Source organism: Lissotriton vulgaris, chromosome 2_1 (genome assembly GCF_964263255.1).
Source record: "Lissotriton vulgaris chromosome 2_1, aLisVul1.2, whole genome shotgun sequence".
In the NCBI taxonomy this organism is placed as follows: Eukaryota; Metazoa; Chordata; class Amphibia; order Caudata; family Salamandridae; genus Lissotriton; species Lissotriton vulgaris.
In genome coordinates, this window is record NC_141687.1 from 1,575,065,553 (window position 1) to 1,575,085,151 (window position 19,599).

General features: G+C 45.7%; 1 protein-coding gene across 4 annotated transcripts in view; it reads left to right on the top strand.

Moving 5' to 3' along the window:
- LOC147732926 (histamine N-methyltransferase A-like) overlaps positions 1 to 19,599 on the top strand; it is a 196,162-nt gene that overhangs the window by 68,419 nt on the left and 108,144 nt on the right. For all 4 annotated transcript variants that reach the window (XM_086957464.1, XM_086957465.1, XM_086957466.1 and 1 more), the window contains one exon: positions 6,109 to 6,161. In XM_086957464.1, the coding sequence (XP_086813590.1) occupies positions 6,109 to 6,161 (53 nt within the window). The remainder of the gene's footprint in view (positions 1 to 6,108; positions 6,162 to 19,599) is intronic.

Below are 19,599 nucleotides of genomic sequence, written 5' to 3' on the forward strand. Positions count from 1 at the left end.
AGGCCGGTTTAGTCCGGAAGTAGCATCAGGGGCAAAATATCCCCGACAATTGGCGGTTGGACCAGAGTCCCTTTCGGCAGTTCAAAAGAAAAACTGTGCTAACAGAGGGGCTGGTGGTGTGGACCGTCAATCAAGAGAGGGAGGGGGTAGAGTCTCTCTTACCGGGTCATGTTGATGTTCAGCCGGAACTTGCTCGAGTTCGTTAGCCCATAATGTTCCTGGGTGGTTCAGACGGAAGCTGATGCAGACACGAGAGCACCGCCATCTTGTTGCTGTGCCGTGGTTATTTCATTTGAGATCAATGCAACTGTTCCTCACCGGAAGCCTGAAGGGGCCGAGGGCTCTTGGGACTTTGGTAGAATCTTCAAAGTCGAGGGGATGTTTGTCGATGGTGGGGGCTTGCGCCCAGGTGGGCGAGTGCCCGAGTTGCAATGTCGGACAAAGTTACTCCAGCGGCCTAGACCTGCCTTTCGAGGGCCCAGACGCCATTTTGAGACCCTGCTGCAACCGCCCTTCGTTGTATCTACCAGGAGAGGAAGAAACTTCTTGTGATGGCGAAAGACGGAGCATCATGTTGCTGGAGCAGGACATTTTGGTTCGGGGTGCCAGGGTGCAGCAGTGGAGCCTTCATCTGGGGAGGTGAGGGAGGCTCACCCGTGCCGTCTCCCTCTCCCGGCGCATCCTACACCGTCCCTTGGAATCAGGGGCGCACATGATGACCACCCTACACCCCTGATTCCGACTCTTGGGGGACCACTGTACATCCGGTGCTCCGTAAATATGCCCGTCGGACATTGTGTGTCCTGTACTATGCAAGTATACCAGCCGGGTCTTGTATGTCCTGTGCTGAGAAAATATACCAGTCGGGCATTGTATGTCCTGTGTTGCGGAAATATATGGCCGTCGCCCGGCTGGAGGACATCGGCGCCGGGCCAGGGCAGGGAAGCCTCCTACCTGTGGAGGTGGAAGAGGCTCGTCCGCGTCGCCTCTTCCTCCCTGCCCACCCTGCATCCGTTCGATGGAGAAATTCGTGATGGCCGGACCAGGAGATACAAGGGAGGGGGTCATTTTCATCCGCCCCCTCCCTACTCGCGGTCCGGGGGACGCCATCCCTGGAAGGGTAGTATGGGAAGACCATTTCATTGCCCGCTGTGTGGAGTCTCCAGTACCTTCTCGCCAGCGATCTCTTTTTGGCCCATCGTTGCTGGCAGGCCCCGCCCCACACGTGCTATGTATTTCGGATGGGCGGGACCATCGAACTGTTACATTGGAAGACTTCCGGAGTGAGCATAATATGTTTTGTATTTTTTTTTTTTTCTATTAGTAAAGTTTGTTTTTTAGAGAGTTCTACTAGTTATTCTATTTACTGTTGGTTGTGTGTTTTACCGTAATTAAATCCTAAGTTATATAATAGACGCTTGGCTTTCTTGAGTCTTTTCTCTAACGGGGGGGTTGTCTACACTGACCTGCAGTTGTGTTTGTTTTTCAGAGTGGGGGAGCAACAGAGAGCAATCAGTCCCAGAACTCTAACATGTCGTTAAAATTGGTCTGACGAAATCTGTGCCACCTAGCATAATCAAACGGGGTGGTCCTGTCTGTTCTGTCTGCACTAGTCTGATTGGTTTTTATCTCACGTCCTTTTCCTTTCTGTCGGTCCGTCCTTTCTGTCAACCCTCCATTCTTACCTATGCTTTGCAGAGTCGGGCATTGGGCTTTCCAGTGTCCAAGACATTTACAGAAAGCACATTGGTTTTGTTTTACATCTGTCCGTCCTGTGCGTAATGTCGGGGGATTACCTTCGGGTCGTTGTGTTCCGGGGTTGGCTTGTCGGCACATCCCTTTACACCGTTCGCTTTTCATGTCTACTCCTCAGGACTGTGCCATCGCTGGCCCTTCCCTTTGCCTACTAGACGTTTGGAGGGTTGTCCGTCGTGTCCCCTCACCTTTTCTGAATTCGTCGCCTTCCCTTCGTCGCGTGGCTTCTTTGCGCCACATACCGAGACTATCGAGCATAATAGGTGTTGTTTCATTCCTACGAAGGGCTATTTCTACCGTTTCTATTTTGTCAAGATCAAAGGATCCTCTCAGTGGCCACTGTCTTTCTCGATCCCTTTTCGTATATTTATGCCACAGCTCACTGTAGGCTATAGCGATTAATCCATGCTTCATGAACATGTCCTTATTAGGGGTGCCTTCCAGCGGAGCCGGATGGTTCATCTCTAATAAGCGGTCCGGGTAAAACAGGCTACTAACCAGTGGGGAGAAGACAGGCATGACGGATCACAATGGGATAATAGTCAGCACTACCTATCTTATCACTGCGCGCAAAGACTAGACAGAATATTTCTATTCTACGTTGTTTGCACGTAGTGAATACCTCATGAACCAATTCTGAGCAATCAATGTTAGGTCAAAAATAAAAAATCAATATGGTCAATGGGGAGAATAAGTAGGCTCGCAAAAGTTCGCGTCACCTACCCTTTCACTATCTGCAAAGAGGGGACCTATTTTTCCCTGTTTGCAGACAGAGAATCTCCAGAAAACAATCTATAACAGTTAATCAATGGGGGGAAGGGGCAATTGTTCAGTGGGGGAGAAAGATAGGTCCGACGGGTGCGTACCTATCCTTCGCTGTTTATAAAGGGAGAGCCTGTTGTTTCTCCGTTTGTAGACAGTGAATCTCCAATAAATTAACAAAAAGTAATACTAGTATTTTCTCAACAATTATCAATCACTTTCAATTATCTATCACTTTCGCAATTCGTCGTGTTTACACAACCTTACCCGGACCGCATGGACAGTTTCTCGTCTTCCGAATCCAGCGCCCGATCGTCCTCTTCTCTTCGTACTTCTCGTGGCACTCCTGATGGTTCCCAGTCAGGACCGCAGATCACTCGAGAGAGGTCTGTTCGGAACCAGTGAAGTTCGGATGATCGGCTGTCAGACGAGGGTCTATCGGACAGGGTACCTTCCGATCGTTGCAGTCGTTCACTCTGTCGTCGGGACCTCTCCCACTGGATCCACGAGTCGCTGATGGGCCCCACGTTTGGGACGCCAATTGTTAAAAAGGGTTCCAAAGACAACCGGTAACCAAAGACCCTTTTATGTTGTTGCCCGGCGGTATCGCCTCTATGACCCACCAATATTAATCAATGAAGAAGCAGGCGCTGGAGACTGGAAGGCAGGAAACGAGGATTTTATTCTCTCCGGAGGAGAACACATCAATTCAGACAGCAAGTATCGTCACGAGGTGCTCTAACCACATCTCTGAGGCCTGGCCTCTTATACTAGGGTTTATGACCTTTATTGCACATAACACATTCTCGCAATACTTTAGTACTTGAAAGAACATCCTCGGAATCTCCCCTTCAGACCCGTTCCCACATACATTTACAGTTGGATTCCCCACCCCGGTCACAACAGGTGATGGTTGTCGCACAGCAGGGCATTCCGCCGATTCACGGAATGCATGGGGTTGATCGGATCTCATGGGGTGGGGGCTTTGATCGATTCGGGGGTCTTTTGATGGGGAGGGGAAGCTTCCTACTGTACGGGGTAATAAACAGTATCCGCAGAGCCAGGTGGCGGCCTGGGAACAGGGAAGACAAACGGGGACACAGGAAAAGGGGGTTTGCATCAAAAGGGTTTGAGGCCATGAAAGGAATGAGGGGAGGTGTCGCGCTGGGAACAGGATGGGATTCCGTGGTGAAGCTGCGCTGAAGAGGGGTTTATGACCCAAGGCATGAGAGAGCGGGGGTTGTCAGCGTGCGGGGGAATGCTTGCGAGGTTAAGAGAGAGAGAGAGACACGCTGGCTATCAGCGAGGGGCAGGGAGGCCATGGTGCTCAAAATGGCTGCCGCTTACGCGCACGAATGGGCTTGGAAAGGGGCAAGATGGCGCCGATAATGTTCACCAAGTTTGCATTTATTTTCCACAGTTATAGCACAATAGGTATTGCCTTTTTGTACATAAACAAGTCATAACAATTTAACAGACTTTCTGAAACTTATATTGTACACCTACTCAGCAAGCAACATCTTATAACAAAAAACAGCTTATTATTAATCACAAAGGCAAAGCCCAATGCATTTATCAATGCTTGTTGTAGATGCAAACACTCCGATTTGGAGTGTGCAAGCGGAAAAAGTTATCTATTTACAAAACCCATTTCAGGAGTTTCTAAAGTTTTGTTGACTCCTAAAAATGGATTTACTACTGTATACCGAATTGCAACTTTGGAAGGGTATAGTTGTGGGTGTCCTTTCAAATTGCGATTCAATACCACTGGTTTGGTACTGTAATTCCAGTGGCAAAATATTGAAAAGTTTCAGACTCTTAAGTTGGGTTTGTAACTTGCTCACAAAATGGAAGGGGTATCTTTTAGACCCCTTCCTGTTTGTGACTTGGGTGTTTGTGACTTGGAGTGCAAGTTTAAGGGGGTTGGCACTAGTACAGTGAACCCTCACCAACTATCAATGAGACTTTTGAAAATGTTTTTTTTTTTAAACAGCCATGTTTCATTTAAAGCGATTTGACGGCTTTAAAAAAAAGTTTTCATTTGTCAAAGGCAACTGAAGGCATGGTGGTCTGCTGACCCCTTCAGGCCTTTGACTATGTGTTTATGGCAGATTGTAGATAGTTGCAATTTGCGGTCTTGCAAATGAGCAATCAGTTTGGAAAATTACATACGGGTCGCAGAAAGACTAGTCACAAATTGTGGCCAATTATTTTAACCATTATCTTGATAAATCTAACTCATAATGTCTTTTAAAACCGTGGCATCATGCTCTCTATAAAAATAGTTATTTTTGTTCATCTCCTGTTTCTTCACCCATGTTTTGCTTTTATATTCATTGTTTAATTGTTTCTCTATTTTCTTTCATTATTCCGTTTCCAGGATTTTCCTTCCATCTTCCCCTTTTTATTTCCTTCGTCCTTTTATCTCAGTTTTGCATTTATAAATTGTTTATTCAGTATTCATCCTACTAGGTTTTGCATTCAGAAGAGTAAAGGCAATACTACTTTCTACTTCAATTAATTTTATGAATATTTTGACTTACAAAGAAGGGTTCACAGTCTTGAGCATTCCCACTGCTCAAGTTATAAAGATGTTACCTACACACATTAGATTAACATCACATAAGCCTAAATACAGAAAAGTCAGTCCAACCTTCCTTTCCGTTTTATTTAATTTCTAAGTGCCAGGAGACCTTATCAGTCGAAAATGTATACTTATAGAAAAGTATACTTCACCAAGGAAGTTTTAGCACAATTTCCCCTTTAAGCAGGACTATCAAAAATACCACACTTAGGTACCACTTTGTAGATGCTGTCAGTTAGCATATGTTTGATGACCCTGGCAGGGACATAGGGATCTCCCTATCCAGAGCCACTGTGGGCTCAAGACATTTATGGCCCCACATACTGAGTAGGTGCTGCAGGTCATACTTCTGCTGTATGTCCTTTGACTGTGAAACTGTAGCACAACTAATGATGCGGCAGATAGCCAATTGCTACTGAGGGGCAGTGCGGCCGGCCAGATTTGTATAGCAGTCATGGTGTCAGACCTCCTGGTGCCCAAGTCGAGTTGCTTTACTGGTACCTCAGAAATGCAAATGAAGTCAAGGGGTAGAGCTGACCGTCCACATGTCACCAACATTTCTTCACGATATTATTTCCAGAAATTCTGCTAGATAGATCTCCCCTGGCTTTTATGAAGACTGCACTTAACCACCTGAGTCCTACGGTCTAAGTCCATCAGTTGAGAGTTGAGGTCTCTGCTATAAACATCTTGCAATTTTCGCTCTGTTGTTTCCATCACAAGTGTTGCTACATAGGCTAGTAATGTACTTATCAAAGTCTTGATTGGGTGATAGTAATGTGATATCATTTACCTATTTGGAAATATTTCATATACTACTTGAATTGTACCTGTGTGATAATTCAAATATTAATCAACTAAGGAAACAATAATATATTGAAATTGCCAGAGGGGCGTGCGAATACAGAAATTACATTGTTTCTCATTTGACACAGTTAAAACATGTAGAATGTATATAGATTTTTTATTTTGTGCTTAAAGGGAACATCATTATGTGTCTTTTTCAGTGTTGGACATGGGAAGTCTTCAATCAATGTTTTAGGTATTGGAAGTGGAGCAGGTATGTAATATTTTATTCCCAAATATCTGCATATATGCGTCTATTGCTCTTTTCTCATTATTAGTAATATATTTTATAAAGACACTGCAAAATGTGCTTTTAATGGTCAACAAAACAGTTGCTGTAAAAGTGTGCAAACTACTTTTAATGAAGTTCACACATTTATTTGTACACTTCTTTGTAGAACATATTATGAGGGAGCGCCATGATTTGGCAACCATTTTGGTAACTTGCAGTTTCTTGAGCAGATTTGCATCACTTTGGCCATAAATAAACTGAGTACTCTATTAGCGCACATACTGTGGACAACAGCCTTGTGTGTGCTGGAGCTGTCGATTGAAGATGCAAACTATTGTTGCTGACAGCTTAGATAATCTGCAACAGCATGACCCAACATTGCAGCAGAACCTATTGGCATATTTGCCAGAAGGTACCAGTGGGTATACGTGTTCCATCAATGAGGATGTAGCTTTTATCAGATTTTGGAATGCCTCACTGCCGACCTGGGCGTGGATAGGTATTACCTTGCTTAGAAAATGTGCACTGCCAGACAATGGGAGGTCATTCTATTGGGGTGTTAGAGCGCTTCCCTCCCTCTGACACACAGATTGCGTTTTGAAGGTCATACAGCGCCTGCGTAGTCAATTTTTATTTCATTTTCATCACTGTCGCTTGAGCACTGCACTTTATTAAATACTACTTCATGATGGGGATCACGGCTAGATTTTTGACATCCATTTTTACATCGGCACTATATGGTCGGTTGTGACATGGAATGATCAACGAACATCCCACATGAAGCAAATTCCACCATAAGGGTGGTCTGATGGGATTTTTCTAGCCTATGTTTTCAACAGCATGTGTTCATACACGCATCCACAGTTGCACATTCGCCATTACAGCTACACACTTTTTCCAGACCTGGTCTGCTCTGATGTGTGTTTTGTGTTAGAGCGCTTCCCTCCCTCTGTAAACTGGCACTACCACAGAAACTTTATTGCTGTTTTATTATTATCCTGAATTTCCCTTCATTGTTATGGGGTAGAGTGTAGTGGTCTCACTTGGCAACTGGTATGGGTGAGTGTATGGCCCATTAGGTTGATTGGCTGGTATGACTGAGAAAAGTTGGACAACACAACATAGTGAAGTGTTCATGAGGCCAACCAGTCTCATGCGGTGGTCAGCTCGGCATGCAGAGTTCAGCCATTTATACCGTGTCAAGGAGGCAAGGGAAACCTAGGCACAGTCTCCAGACTCTGCTGGAGCTCTGAGTTTTCCTGCCTTGCCAGTCCTGGTTCTGTTTTCATGCTGTTTTATGTTATAAACTGCTAGGATAGGTAGGTTGTTGTCCCTGCTCTCTACACTCAATGACGACAGGCAGGCAGTGCAAAGTAGTTGGAGTACAGAACATGCCCACTCACTGTGTGTGTGTGGTACAATTCATGGTATACAATTATTCATTCAAATGTATTTATATTTACATTTGTTGATAATTCCACTATAAAGAAAAAGCTAGTGAGTGCTGTCATTTGTGATCGTGAAATACTGTATTCAGAAAGTGCGCTTTGCTTAAGACTCCTAAAAGATCACCGGGTTGTGTTTCCTTTTCAATTGGAAAAATGATAACTCCCCTGGCAGCTTTCAGTGAGTGGGACCCACTCTTTCATACCAGGGAATGTATCACTTTATCAAAGGTGCTTTTTTAAGAATGTTTCTCTTTAGCTGCCAAGACAGGTGTCCGAACTGCTTCCCTAAAAGTCCAATCACAGGCCCTGACGACGATATGACCTCAAGCATGATGTATAGGAAATAGTTCACCCAACTGACAATCAAACACAATGTAATTAAACATAACCATAAAACATAATTATGAACAGCTGTGAGAACCCCAGAGTAGCAGAGCTGAGCCAGGATTCATATGGAGTAATAACTGAATATCCATTTTGCAAGCAGCTATTGTTTTCACATTCTCGTTTATTTATTTCCTAGCTTTATAGCAAAATTAGCCTGTTTCTAAAAAAACAATATTAGCTATGCCTGAGTGAGATTCAAGGCCATCCTAGCTTTTTAGTATGAAATATACTAAAAGCAATGATGTGTTTTTGCTATGTTTGTTATTCTTGCTTGCTTCTTTCATCTTACATTAAACGACCCCTGCCCATATCCAAACAATGTAAATGATTTACTTTTATTTTTAACATTAATGAATGAATGAATGCATGCATGATTTATAACAAGCACAGCTGCTTAAAGAGTGTCCTGGCGCGAAGGCAGAAACCAGATTGTGAGCATACCTATAGCCTAAGCAGAAGGGTCTTCACGGCTTGTTGGAATTTCGTTTTCTCTGTAACGGTTCTTAGATGCAGTGGAAGTTGGTTCCACAACTTCGCCACCAGTACCATGCAGGAGGCACACCCACACTACTTTCTTCTAAAACTAAGGACGGCAATCAGCCATTCATTCCTGGAGCGCAGGGCCCTATCCTGGCAATATTCAGTGACCTTCTCATTTGGATATCTGGCAGTGGCGGCTGGTGACATTTGAAAGTGGGGAGGAGGTGTAAAATCATTGCCGCACTGCACTGCAGCGAGCGAGCGCGCCCGAACAACCTACAAGGGGTTGGGGGGGGTTCTCTGAGAAAATTTTGAAAAAAGAGTAGACAAATGGTGCATTTTCAAGCAAATTTGAGGAAGCAGGGAGGTTTATAAAGCAATACAATTGAATTATTAATCATTTAAGAAATTGTCAATTTTTTTGAGCTATAGAGGACAATCTTTGCTTATGCTGATGTAAATGTATGCAGCTGTTTACATAGGTTTGTCTGGGATTTCAAACACAGGAGAACGGGAGAAGAAAAGGGGGAAGATTGGTGGCAGCCAGCATGTCTCAACATATGCAACGATTGTACTCGGCTGCCAATCCATTTATGTTCCCACATGCTCGGTGACTGACACTGAAAACAGTTCTTTGGATAACACAGAAAAATGCAGTACGTGGAATTAGAGTGGCATTTACCTTCAAACACATTTACAAGCATTGTTGTAAAGAGAAGCCTTGAGAGAACTTTAAACATTTTGTAGGTTTTGTAAGTTCTAAGGTGTGAGCCGTGAGAAGACATTATACATAAGAGTAGAGGACATAAACCGAAAGGGCATAAGAAGAGGTATGTGCGTGTAGAGTGCCAGAAGATGGTAGAGGTCAGTGCTTACTTTGACCCTGTGGTTGGAGGTGGGGTCCTAGGCACACACTTAAGGTGACTGGCACTTATTTTCCACAACAAACTGTGACCCAGAGCAAGGCAGCGAAAATCACATTAGTGGAAAATAGGGGAAAAAGGGGTGATCCCGGTTACAAGAGAGCAAGGAGGAAAGGATTAGGGGACGAATGTACAGAAAGGAGGTAAAAGATGAGGACAACAAGCATACCAGAAGAATGTGAACTGGTTGTATGAGTGGAAAAAGGAATGCCCCCTATCCTGCGAAGTGAATGCCCATCAAGTGAACATGTCAGGCAGATGCCTCCGGGTGAGGGAGCTGGAAAGCACTTGAGTTTGAAAAGTCGCGGATCCAACGAAATTACAATTACACTGAAAGACAGCTGCTCATGAAGCACACAGCATGACAGAACAGCCAAGACATTTTAAAACGTCACATGTACGGTAGAATGAACCCGCCAGACTGTAAGAAGTGGGCGTGCATCTAATGCAATAAAGAACACACCATCAAAACGAACCATTCTACCAGCAACCACTCCACCTAAAGCTACCACAGCTTTAACCCCTTCGATGCGTGTGACAAGGTCAACTCATCATGGGCATTACCTGCGCTGTGCGTGTGACGAGTTGACCTTGTCACGTAACGCGGGATTTTTGAAATCTCAGCACTCAGCGGGAAAACCGCTAGCGCGCATGCGGTTAATTCCGGTGAAGGTTTCACACACAGATTCGGCAAGAAGACTCAACAACAAGGAAAGTGGGCTGGCTGGCTCAGCCTTTGTTTGCGCTGGGGGGGCTGGATTAGCAGGCAGGAACAATCATTTGAGGAAACACGCCGTGCTTTGTAGGATTAAACCTGGAGTTCTGTACAAAACGAACCTAAACCTATTAATCTGGAAATGCAGCGTGAGAAAACATTCAAAGTACGGGCTACACTGGCCAGAAGAACACAAGTGAAATAACTTTATTGGAGCCAATCAGTAGTTTTAGATTGATACCAAATTCTCAAATCAGCTTTTACGGTCCAATTACATGCAATTTAGGCGCAGACTGAGCAGTTTGTACTGGTAGCTAGAGTGCCTCAGGTCAATCAATACCACAGGGGAAGAGAGGATTACCCTCTCCACTGCACCCTTTACCAACGAAATAAAACCCCAAGAAGACTCTACCCCATCTCTACTGGCCTTTCAGAGGCACTGGCATAACGTGTCTGCCCAGTTCGTGAAGCAACGGGACCCCACACACCGAACGCCGCAATTTTTTTTAAACTGAAAATGTAGGGTTGAATTGTCTTATTTTTTAATTAAAAATTTTGAAAGTTATGGATTTTCTTCCACTACGTTCAAAGCTTTTAAGAAATGTAAAAAGATCGAGCCACGGTACAGACTTGCCTCTTGTTGAGCACAACTGACAGAATAAAAGGAGACAATTGAATCCAAATAGTTCAAAGAACGAATTTATAGAATTTCTCAATGGTCTGAACTTACGATTGATTTCCCCCCCTCCCAATCAGCATCCCAACTGCACCAGCCTTCCCAGAATCCCCTGCATGTTCATACAGGCCAGCTGGCATCTGGCAGCACGGCAGGCCAGCCTTCCACATACAACTTCCAATGAGACTGCAAGAGGGGCGTTGTGATTGGGGAGGCGCAAGGGAGAGCGCCCCAGCCGTGCCAATTTCTCCGACACAGAGAAAAAGGGAGAGTGGGCGGTCATGCTCGAGGGCAGGGGGTAGTGGCTTACACACTGTTGTGGGTACTGACTGTTTGGGCGGCTCCAGGGCTGACCAAACAGTCAGTACCCACAACAGTGGGTAAGCCACTCCCCCCTATCCTCGAGCACGACCGTCCACGATCCCGCCCCCAAACAAGCACTTCTGCTTTCTTGCAGTGCAAGAGGCAGAAACATAAAATGGTAGTTTTTACCATTTTATGTTTCTGCTTCTCGTACTGCGAGAAAGCAGTGTGGCGACGCCCAAACGCCCCTATAGAGGAGTCGCCACTGATATCAGAGTCCAGTATTATTAAAGGCATGATCCGCCATTGTTAAGGCTTTGAACGTTACTCTCTTTCGGACTGGCAGCCAGCAAAATTGTTCCCCAAAAGTGGGAACGGAAGAAGTTTAGGCAATCTGAGCAGCAGTCGGATTGCTGTATTCAGCTCCATCTGCAAGTGGTCCAAGTGATATTCTGTAATGCCCAGGTAAAGCGTGTTGATGTAGCCCAATCTGGACCAAACCAATGCTCTAACCACTGTTACCGTGCCTCCCATGGCAGGAGGTCCAGGAATTTCATAATCATTCACAGGATCCAGAGACATACTTTCACCACTGTTGCTCTCTGGGCTTTAAAAGTGAGCTATCAAGCATAACACCTCGGTTGCTAGCAACCTCTATGGTGGGCCGGGTGGGCTCCATTTCTTCGCCAGGCACCTGTCCATCCTAGAAGAGGATCAATTTAGGATAGTAGGATAAGTGTTTATTATAAAAACATGTTGCACTGTAAGTAGCTTTGCACGATATTCCACCCTAATGGCATCGATTATACACAATAATCATAAAAGATAAACTCATATGTTTAAAAAAAAACAGGAAACACAATAACACTTATTTTAAAATAGCACAAAAGACATTTATAACCTTTTTTAGGCACATACAAATTCATTTCATCAAATTTAAAATATGCATAGACTCATAACATCCTATACAAATTCAGACCCCAGCCTAGCATATGTGTTATTGTTACTAAGCACACAATATTTTGTTCCAAAATAGGACACCTTTAGATAGCCGATGACTGCTGTCATCCCCACCTGTCCTGTAAAAGTTGTCAAAATAAAAAGGCAGGGCAGTGTTGAGTGAAGCCTCTCACTTTTAAAAGTGTACTAGCATCCCGTCCCGACGTTGTCCGGGTAGGCTTTGCTAGAGTACTCACCTGCATCACCGCTCCTCCCCCACCTGCTTTGCCGCTTCTCCCTCTCCCTCAAATTGCAGACCCCCCATCCACCGGGACTTCCTCTGCTTGCTGCCTATTACTCTTGGGTTTGCAATATAGAGTCCCTCCCACTGGTGCCTGAACTCTGCCTCTGAGCGCCAGTATTATAGCAAAAAACAGCTTTGATTACTGAGTAAGTTCGGGCCCCTTCCCACTCACACTGTGTCGGGTATTTCTGTCAATAAGTCAAATTACCTCCCCGCATGTCGGGTGTAGCATCGCTGCTCCTTCCCCACCTGCTTTGCTGCTTCTCCCCGCGCTGGTCACTCTAATGTTGGGTCTCGGTCCCGCGCTGCCGCTCCTCCCCGCATGTCGGGTGTGGGTTCCTTGCTCCTTCCAGCGCTCCCACCAGCATCGCCGCTCCTCCCCGCGCTGGGCACTCGAATGTTGTGTGTCGGTCCCGTGCCGCCGCTTCTCCCCGCATGTCGGGTGTGAGTCCCTTGCTCCTTCCTGTGCTCCGGTCTGGACAGCGAACGACGCGTTGACGTGACGTCACGCCCACACGCCATTGCGCCTCTCTCAAGCGTTGTGACGACGCTGTACGCCGCGTGCAATCACTGTATGCATACGCCCATACAGACTACTTTTCCCCTAACGTTCCCCCCTCCCTAATGTATATGGTGTGGTGCTCTATAGCCTATGTCCATCTCCTTGACCTCCCCTTTCCAACGCTGTATTGGGCGTTGTGATTGGTGGTGTACTTTTCGAGTTTACCTGGCTCAAAGGACACAGTTCTCTCTTTATAATAGTAGTATAGATTAAATATGTTTTATGGAGAAACTCATAGTATTTAAAAGATAGGACCAGATGTATGAGGGTTCTGGGGGCAACGGTCGTCGCAAGGTCATATTAAAAGAGCATGAGGATCAAACTGGCCTGACAGGAAGTAAATCATCGTATGGATAGTACCCAAGCAAAATTTGGTAAGAAGGGATATATCCGTGGGGTGCTTAACTGCTGTGAGATAATTTTCAGGGCCACTAATAGTTTTCAACAACAGGAAAGATCTAGTAGAGTCTTTCATCGGCACCCTAGCTTCCCTTTCCTCATTGACTTTATTAAGAAATGTTTCCATTAAAACTCTGCAATCACCCTTTTTGATGAGATGTGGCTTATCGAAAATGTCTGTGCAATCGAGGGAGTGGGCGACCGATTTTATATAATTAATCCACAGTATCTTAAGCCTGTAGGTGCAATCCATGCAGACATCAATCACACTCCTGTTAAACCACAGGCTCTCATTTGCCCAAAAAGAGTTCCGTAATAACAGTGGAGCCAGCTTAACCTGGTCCTCCACGTAGTTTAGGCCCAATTCCTCATGAGTGACAAATGAGGAGCTTTTTGGGCCCACCCCCAGAAGCTTGCTACAAAATCGATCCTCTTCAAACTGGATTCCTTTACATTTACGGTACCCCCAAATAGCAGCTCCATAATCCAGGAGTGGGAGACACTTCATTTTGAAAATTTGTATCAAGGGCAGCACAGACTTGTTGCCTACTGACATTGAAAGCCTAAATAGGGCACAGCAGGCTTGGGTGAATTTAGAACAGCTGCTAGATATACAGGGGAGCCAGTTGTTCAAGTAGTCAAAAGAGATTCCCAGGTAGGGGAATGTGGAAACCCTAGTAAAGTGTTGCCCTTTGATGACAATGGGCCTCGTCTTAGCTGTCCTCCCCCCACAAACCATATACTGTGTCTTTGAAATGTTAGTGTCTAGGTACAGACTGTCCCTGAACTTCACAAATAGACCCACGAGGAGTTTTAGCCCGTTAGCCGTTTGGGCCATCAGTACGGCATCATAAGCGGATAAGAAAGGACGGGAACCTACTTGTCTTTACCCTTGGCAGATCAATTTAATTTGTGCTCAGACATGCATCTAGGCTGTTGATATATAATAAGAACAGTAATGGGGCCAGCAAGCATCCCTGCTTGACCCCTCGTGGTAGGCCTAAAGATTCAGTTGTTATCCTCTAGTGCCATATCTAACAAGAGCATTTGCGTCCGTGTGCAGGGCTCTGAGAAAATGAACCACGTCGACAGGCAGCCCCAACGCCCCGAGGATGTCCCAAAGCTTGGACCTAGTCACCTTATCAAAGGCGCTGCTAAGATCCATGAATGCAAGGAAAAGAGATCCCTGCTTTGCTACGACATACTTCCCTATAATGAGGCTGAGGTTCAAGCATTGTTCAATAGTTCCCATCCCTTTCCTAAATCCATATTGGACGGGGCAAATGATGTCTTTAGCTCTAGACAGTACTTCCACATGCTGAAGAACAATACGCCCTACCACCTTTACCAATGAGCATAATAGGAAAATTGGTCTGTAGCAGGTGGGGTCAGACTGATTCCCCTTCTTAAATACGAGGACTATAGTAGCTGTTTTCCAGATAGGTGGAAGACCAAGTTGTGATGCAGCATTAAGAACATTAACCAACACTGATGCCCAAAGATGAGGTTCATTCTTGTAAAGGTCCATGGGGATTCAGTCTGGCCCAGGTGCTTTATTGGACGCACTGCCCATGATAGCCTTGTAATCCTCGTCAAACTCAAATCTGATCTCCAACTTACAAATTATCTACATTTTCCTGATTAAAAAGAATGTCTTTTTCCAACGCATAGAACTTTTGATAGTGTGTAACCCAGTTCAGGCAATGGTCATATCTAGGATCAAAGATGGTTGCACTACATTGGCTGGGCTACCCAAGATCACGACAGCCCCACTGAATGCATGTCTTAATGCGGCCACAAGACATATCGGGATCCAAAAAATTCAACCGTATCTCCCCTCACTTGAAAGTGCTCAACTGGCTGCCCTTCGAAGCAAGAATTCATTACACATTAGCATGCATCACTCATAAAGCATTGCATCACAAAACACCAGTTTACCTAGCACAGAAACTCAACCTTTCAGGAGGACACCGATTCTCCAGGAGCAAAGCTGATCTTCTACTGAAATCAGCTTGTTTTTGGAAGTAAAGAACTAATGACCGAGCATTCTCCGGGGAAGCACTGACAATTTGGAACATTCTCCCCCTGAGCATTAGAAAAATCCCATCCATCGCAGCATTAAAAAAAGAAGCAAAATCGTTTTACATTAGGAAATTTCTCCCATAAGACCATACAACAGAACCTATGGCTACAAACTTTACATGTCTGTTTCCATGCATCCGCTAGCCTTTTACTAACCACACATGGGCTTGTATATATGTTTTACCTGTGGTTGTGTGTTTTAAGCTCTTTGATATTAATGCAACTGTTGACTGATATATATATATTATTCGCTTTCCTGAAGTTTTAATGTTGTAAAGATTTAGTGACTTGTAATCTATAAGGTTCTAATGTTGAAATACTTCTGTAAAGCGCTTTGATACCCTTTACAGGGTCATGTTGGCGCTATAGAAAATGCTAAATAAATAAAACAAGCATTTGCAATGCAATAGGTCTTGCATAAGGAAAGTTTGAGCTATTGGTATTGTAAATGACACATTTTTTATTTATGTGTTGGTTTTGAAAATAGCTAAATTAATAGCTTTGTCATTTACAATGCCAATAATTTTAACTTTCGCAAATGTGACACCTATAGCATTTGTAATGCAATATGCGTTGTATTTACGTGCCTTAGATGTATTGATATTACAAATAACAATGGCTTTTATTATTAGGTTTCGCCTATTATCATTCGCTTGCGAATGTAATAGGCGAGAATTCAAGTGCTCCATCGACTCGTCAAACCACTGCAGTTTTTTCACAGTGCATGTGAGTCACATGATCACAAAAGCGGGTCACGTGACCACACAAGCATGCGCATCTCCCTAATCCGCCTGCCACACTTCTTCTCCCCTCGCTCGCATTCCCGCCCCCCCCACCAGGCTCTCCCGCCCCCATCCGGCTTCCCTCCACGCATCTCCCTAATCCGCCTGCCACACTTCTCCTCCCCTCACTGGCATTCCCGCCTCCCCACCAGGCTCTCCCGCCCCCATCCGGCTTCCCTCCACGCATCTCCCTAATCCGCCTGCCACACTTCTCCTCCCCTCGCTCGCATTCCCGCCCCCCCACCAGGCTCTCCCGCCCCCATCCGGCTTCCCTCCAGCCATTTGCCAGCATTGCGAGGCCATTTGCCAGGAGCTCTCCCCCGCCCGCAGCTTGACAATGTAAACTCCTATCGCTACAATACATATCAGTTTGCAGTTAGTAATCTCTCTTAAACTGCCTATGCACTCCCACCCACACAGAAATAGTACTGCGACTTCCTCATTTCTATTTATGTTTGCATCTGTTTCTCACTAGAGCTAGGGGTTGCACACGCTTCCCCTTGCACAGTCGTACTCCGTTAACATATTGGATTCTACGCATGCCCGCCAGGCTCTCCCGCCCCCATCCCGCTTCCCTCCGGCCATTTGCCAGCATTGCGAGGCCATTTGCCAGGAGCTCTCCCCCGCCCGCAGCTTGACAATGTAAATTCCTATCGCTACAATACGTATCAGTTTGCAGTTAGTAATCTCTCTTAAACTGCCTATGCACTGCCACCCACACAGAAATATTACTGCGACTTCCTCATTTCTATCTATGTTTGCATCTGTTTCTCACTAGAGCTAGGGGTTGCACACGCTTCCCCTGGCACAGTCGTACTCCGTTAACATATTGGATTCTACGCATGCCCGCCCAGTGAAGCCCCCAGGCACCTCGGTTATAACCCCACCCTCTTGCAAATGTGGGACTGCGGGACTCCTGATTACGGTTACTAAAGGACTTGTAATGCAGTCTGTTCTCTAGGAACGTTTACCTTGCCATCAAGTCCAATGGAACAGTATTTGAAATGTGCAGCAGTGGTCGACTGCATCACCACATGCCGCCGGAGCTTAACGCAGGAACTTTTAACCACAGCGGGCAGCACCTCATCTGTTTACTTGTTATGTAGTGAAATGTGCGACAAGGTGCGTGGCAAAATTAAGAGTGGGTTTGTGACAAAATCTTAATTGAGGGCGGTCGCTCTACACGCATGACGCTGACATTCTAAGCATTGACTCTTGAGGCTAGAACCAAAATCGTTCATTGTGATGATATGAAAGCCCCGGGTTCAAATCCAGGCACGGCCATCCCACCCCTTCATCCAGTCAAGGTCAACCAAAAAATAACAGGCAGTCCCGTATGAGCTCACCAGAGAGGGGAATCATGTACTCTCGATCAAAGCGCTATAGCGCATTCCCGTTTGAGATGCTGATCAACAACCTGTCAAATATCACTGGCTCAGGTTTCATCATCGGGGCGGCCCCCGAAAGCAGGCACATAATTATATTATTGACATTTCACGGGTGGGGCCTTGGAGTACGCTTTACACACTAGAACCACCACTCCCCTCAGCCCCTCCCCTACAGGAAGGCTCTGACACGCACCACACCCCCTCCCGGGAGCTCCTGCCCGGCCTGTGGTGCAGGCGAGTGGCAGTCTTGACTTCTTCGCCAGTCTCTGGGCCACTTAGATTTCTGTGGGAATCCAAAAAGGCCTTAAGCAAAACAAGCACTGCCGTTGCCAATAGGTTTCCCATTTGGAAAGTTGGAGCTATTGGTTTTGTAAATGACATTTTATATTTATATATCGTTATTTGCATTGTCAATAACAATATATAAATATAAAATGTCATTTACAAAACCAATAGCTCCAACTTTCCAAATGCGAAACCTATTGGCAACGCCAGTGCTTGTTTTTAAATAAATAGTACTTAAATAAAAGTTATAGTATTTTATAATGGCAATAGCTTAAACTTTTGAAAATTACTTTTGGGAAGATAATGTTCAGTGTATTTTATTGTGACGAAAATCCAAGAACAGAAGTGAAATATTAACATTTTTTTGGTGACATTTGTAATAAAGCTTGAAACATTGAGAGAACATATTTGAACCAGTTGTTTTTGAATTGAATGGTTGCACAGAGTGATGCTGTGGCGTTCAGTGGTTCTGAGCGATGCTGTGGCATTCATTGGTGCTGAGTGATGATGTGGCGTTCAGTGGTGCTGAGTGATGCTGTGGCATTCAGTGGTGCTGAGTGATGCTGTGGCGTTCAGTGGTGCTGAGTGATGCTGTAGCATTGAGTTATGTTGTAGCATTGAGTGATGCTGTGGTGCTGAGTGATGCTGTGGTGCTAAGTGATTCTGTGGTGCTGAGTGATGCTGTGGTGCTAAGTGATGCTGTTGCGCTGAGTGATGCTGTGGCGCCGAGTGATGCTGGGGCGTTGAGTGGTGCTGGGGTGTTGAGTTGTGCTGGGGCGTTGAGTGGTGCTGGGGCGTTGAGTGGTGCTGAGTGATGCTGTGGCATTGAGTGGTGTTGAGTGATGCTGTGGCATGGAGTGATGCTGTGGTGTGGAGTGATGCTGTGGCGAGGAGTGGTGCTGTGGCGTGGAGTGGTGCTGTGGCGTGGGGTGGTGCTGTGGTGTGGAGTGGTGCTGTGGCGTGGAGTGGTGCTGTGGCGTGGAGTGGTGCTGAGTGATGCTGTGGCGTGTAGTGATGCTGTGGCATTGAGTGGTGTTGAATGAAGCTAAGTGATGCTGTGACGTTGAGTGATGCTGTGGCATTGAGTGATGCTGTGGCATTTAGTGATGCTGTGGCGTTGAGTGGTGTTGAGTGAAGCTGAGTGATGCTGTGGCGTGTAGTGATGCTGTGGCGTTGAGTGGTGTTGAGTGAAGCTGAGTGATGCTGTCGCGTTGAGTGATGCTGTGGCATTGAGTGATGCTGTGGCGTTTAGTGATGCTGGCGCGTTGAGTGGTGTTGAGTGAAGCTGAGTGATGCTGTTGCGTTGAGTGATGCTGTGGGGTTGAGTGGTGTTGAGTGAAGCTGAGTGATGCTGTTGCGTTGAGTGATGCTTAGTGATGCTGTCGCGTTTAGTGATGCTGTGGCGTTTAGTGGAGGGATCCGTGAGTGGATGGATGAATGGATGGATGGTTCAGTGGGTGGATGGATGGATCAGTGAGGGGATGGAAGGTTGAATGGATCTATGAGTGAGTGGATGAATGATGAATGGATGGATCAGTGAGTGGATGGGTGCATGGAAGAATGGATGGATGGTGGGCGGAGGAATGAATGGAAGGCTCTGAGTGGATGGATGGATGGGTGGTAGGGAGAATGGATGCATGGATGAATGAGTGGATACACGGATGGATGTATAGATGAATGGTAGTCACCGGGACAACTCAGAGCACAAAGTACGCAATCAGTGCCTGCGTCTATGCAAGCCTCACGC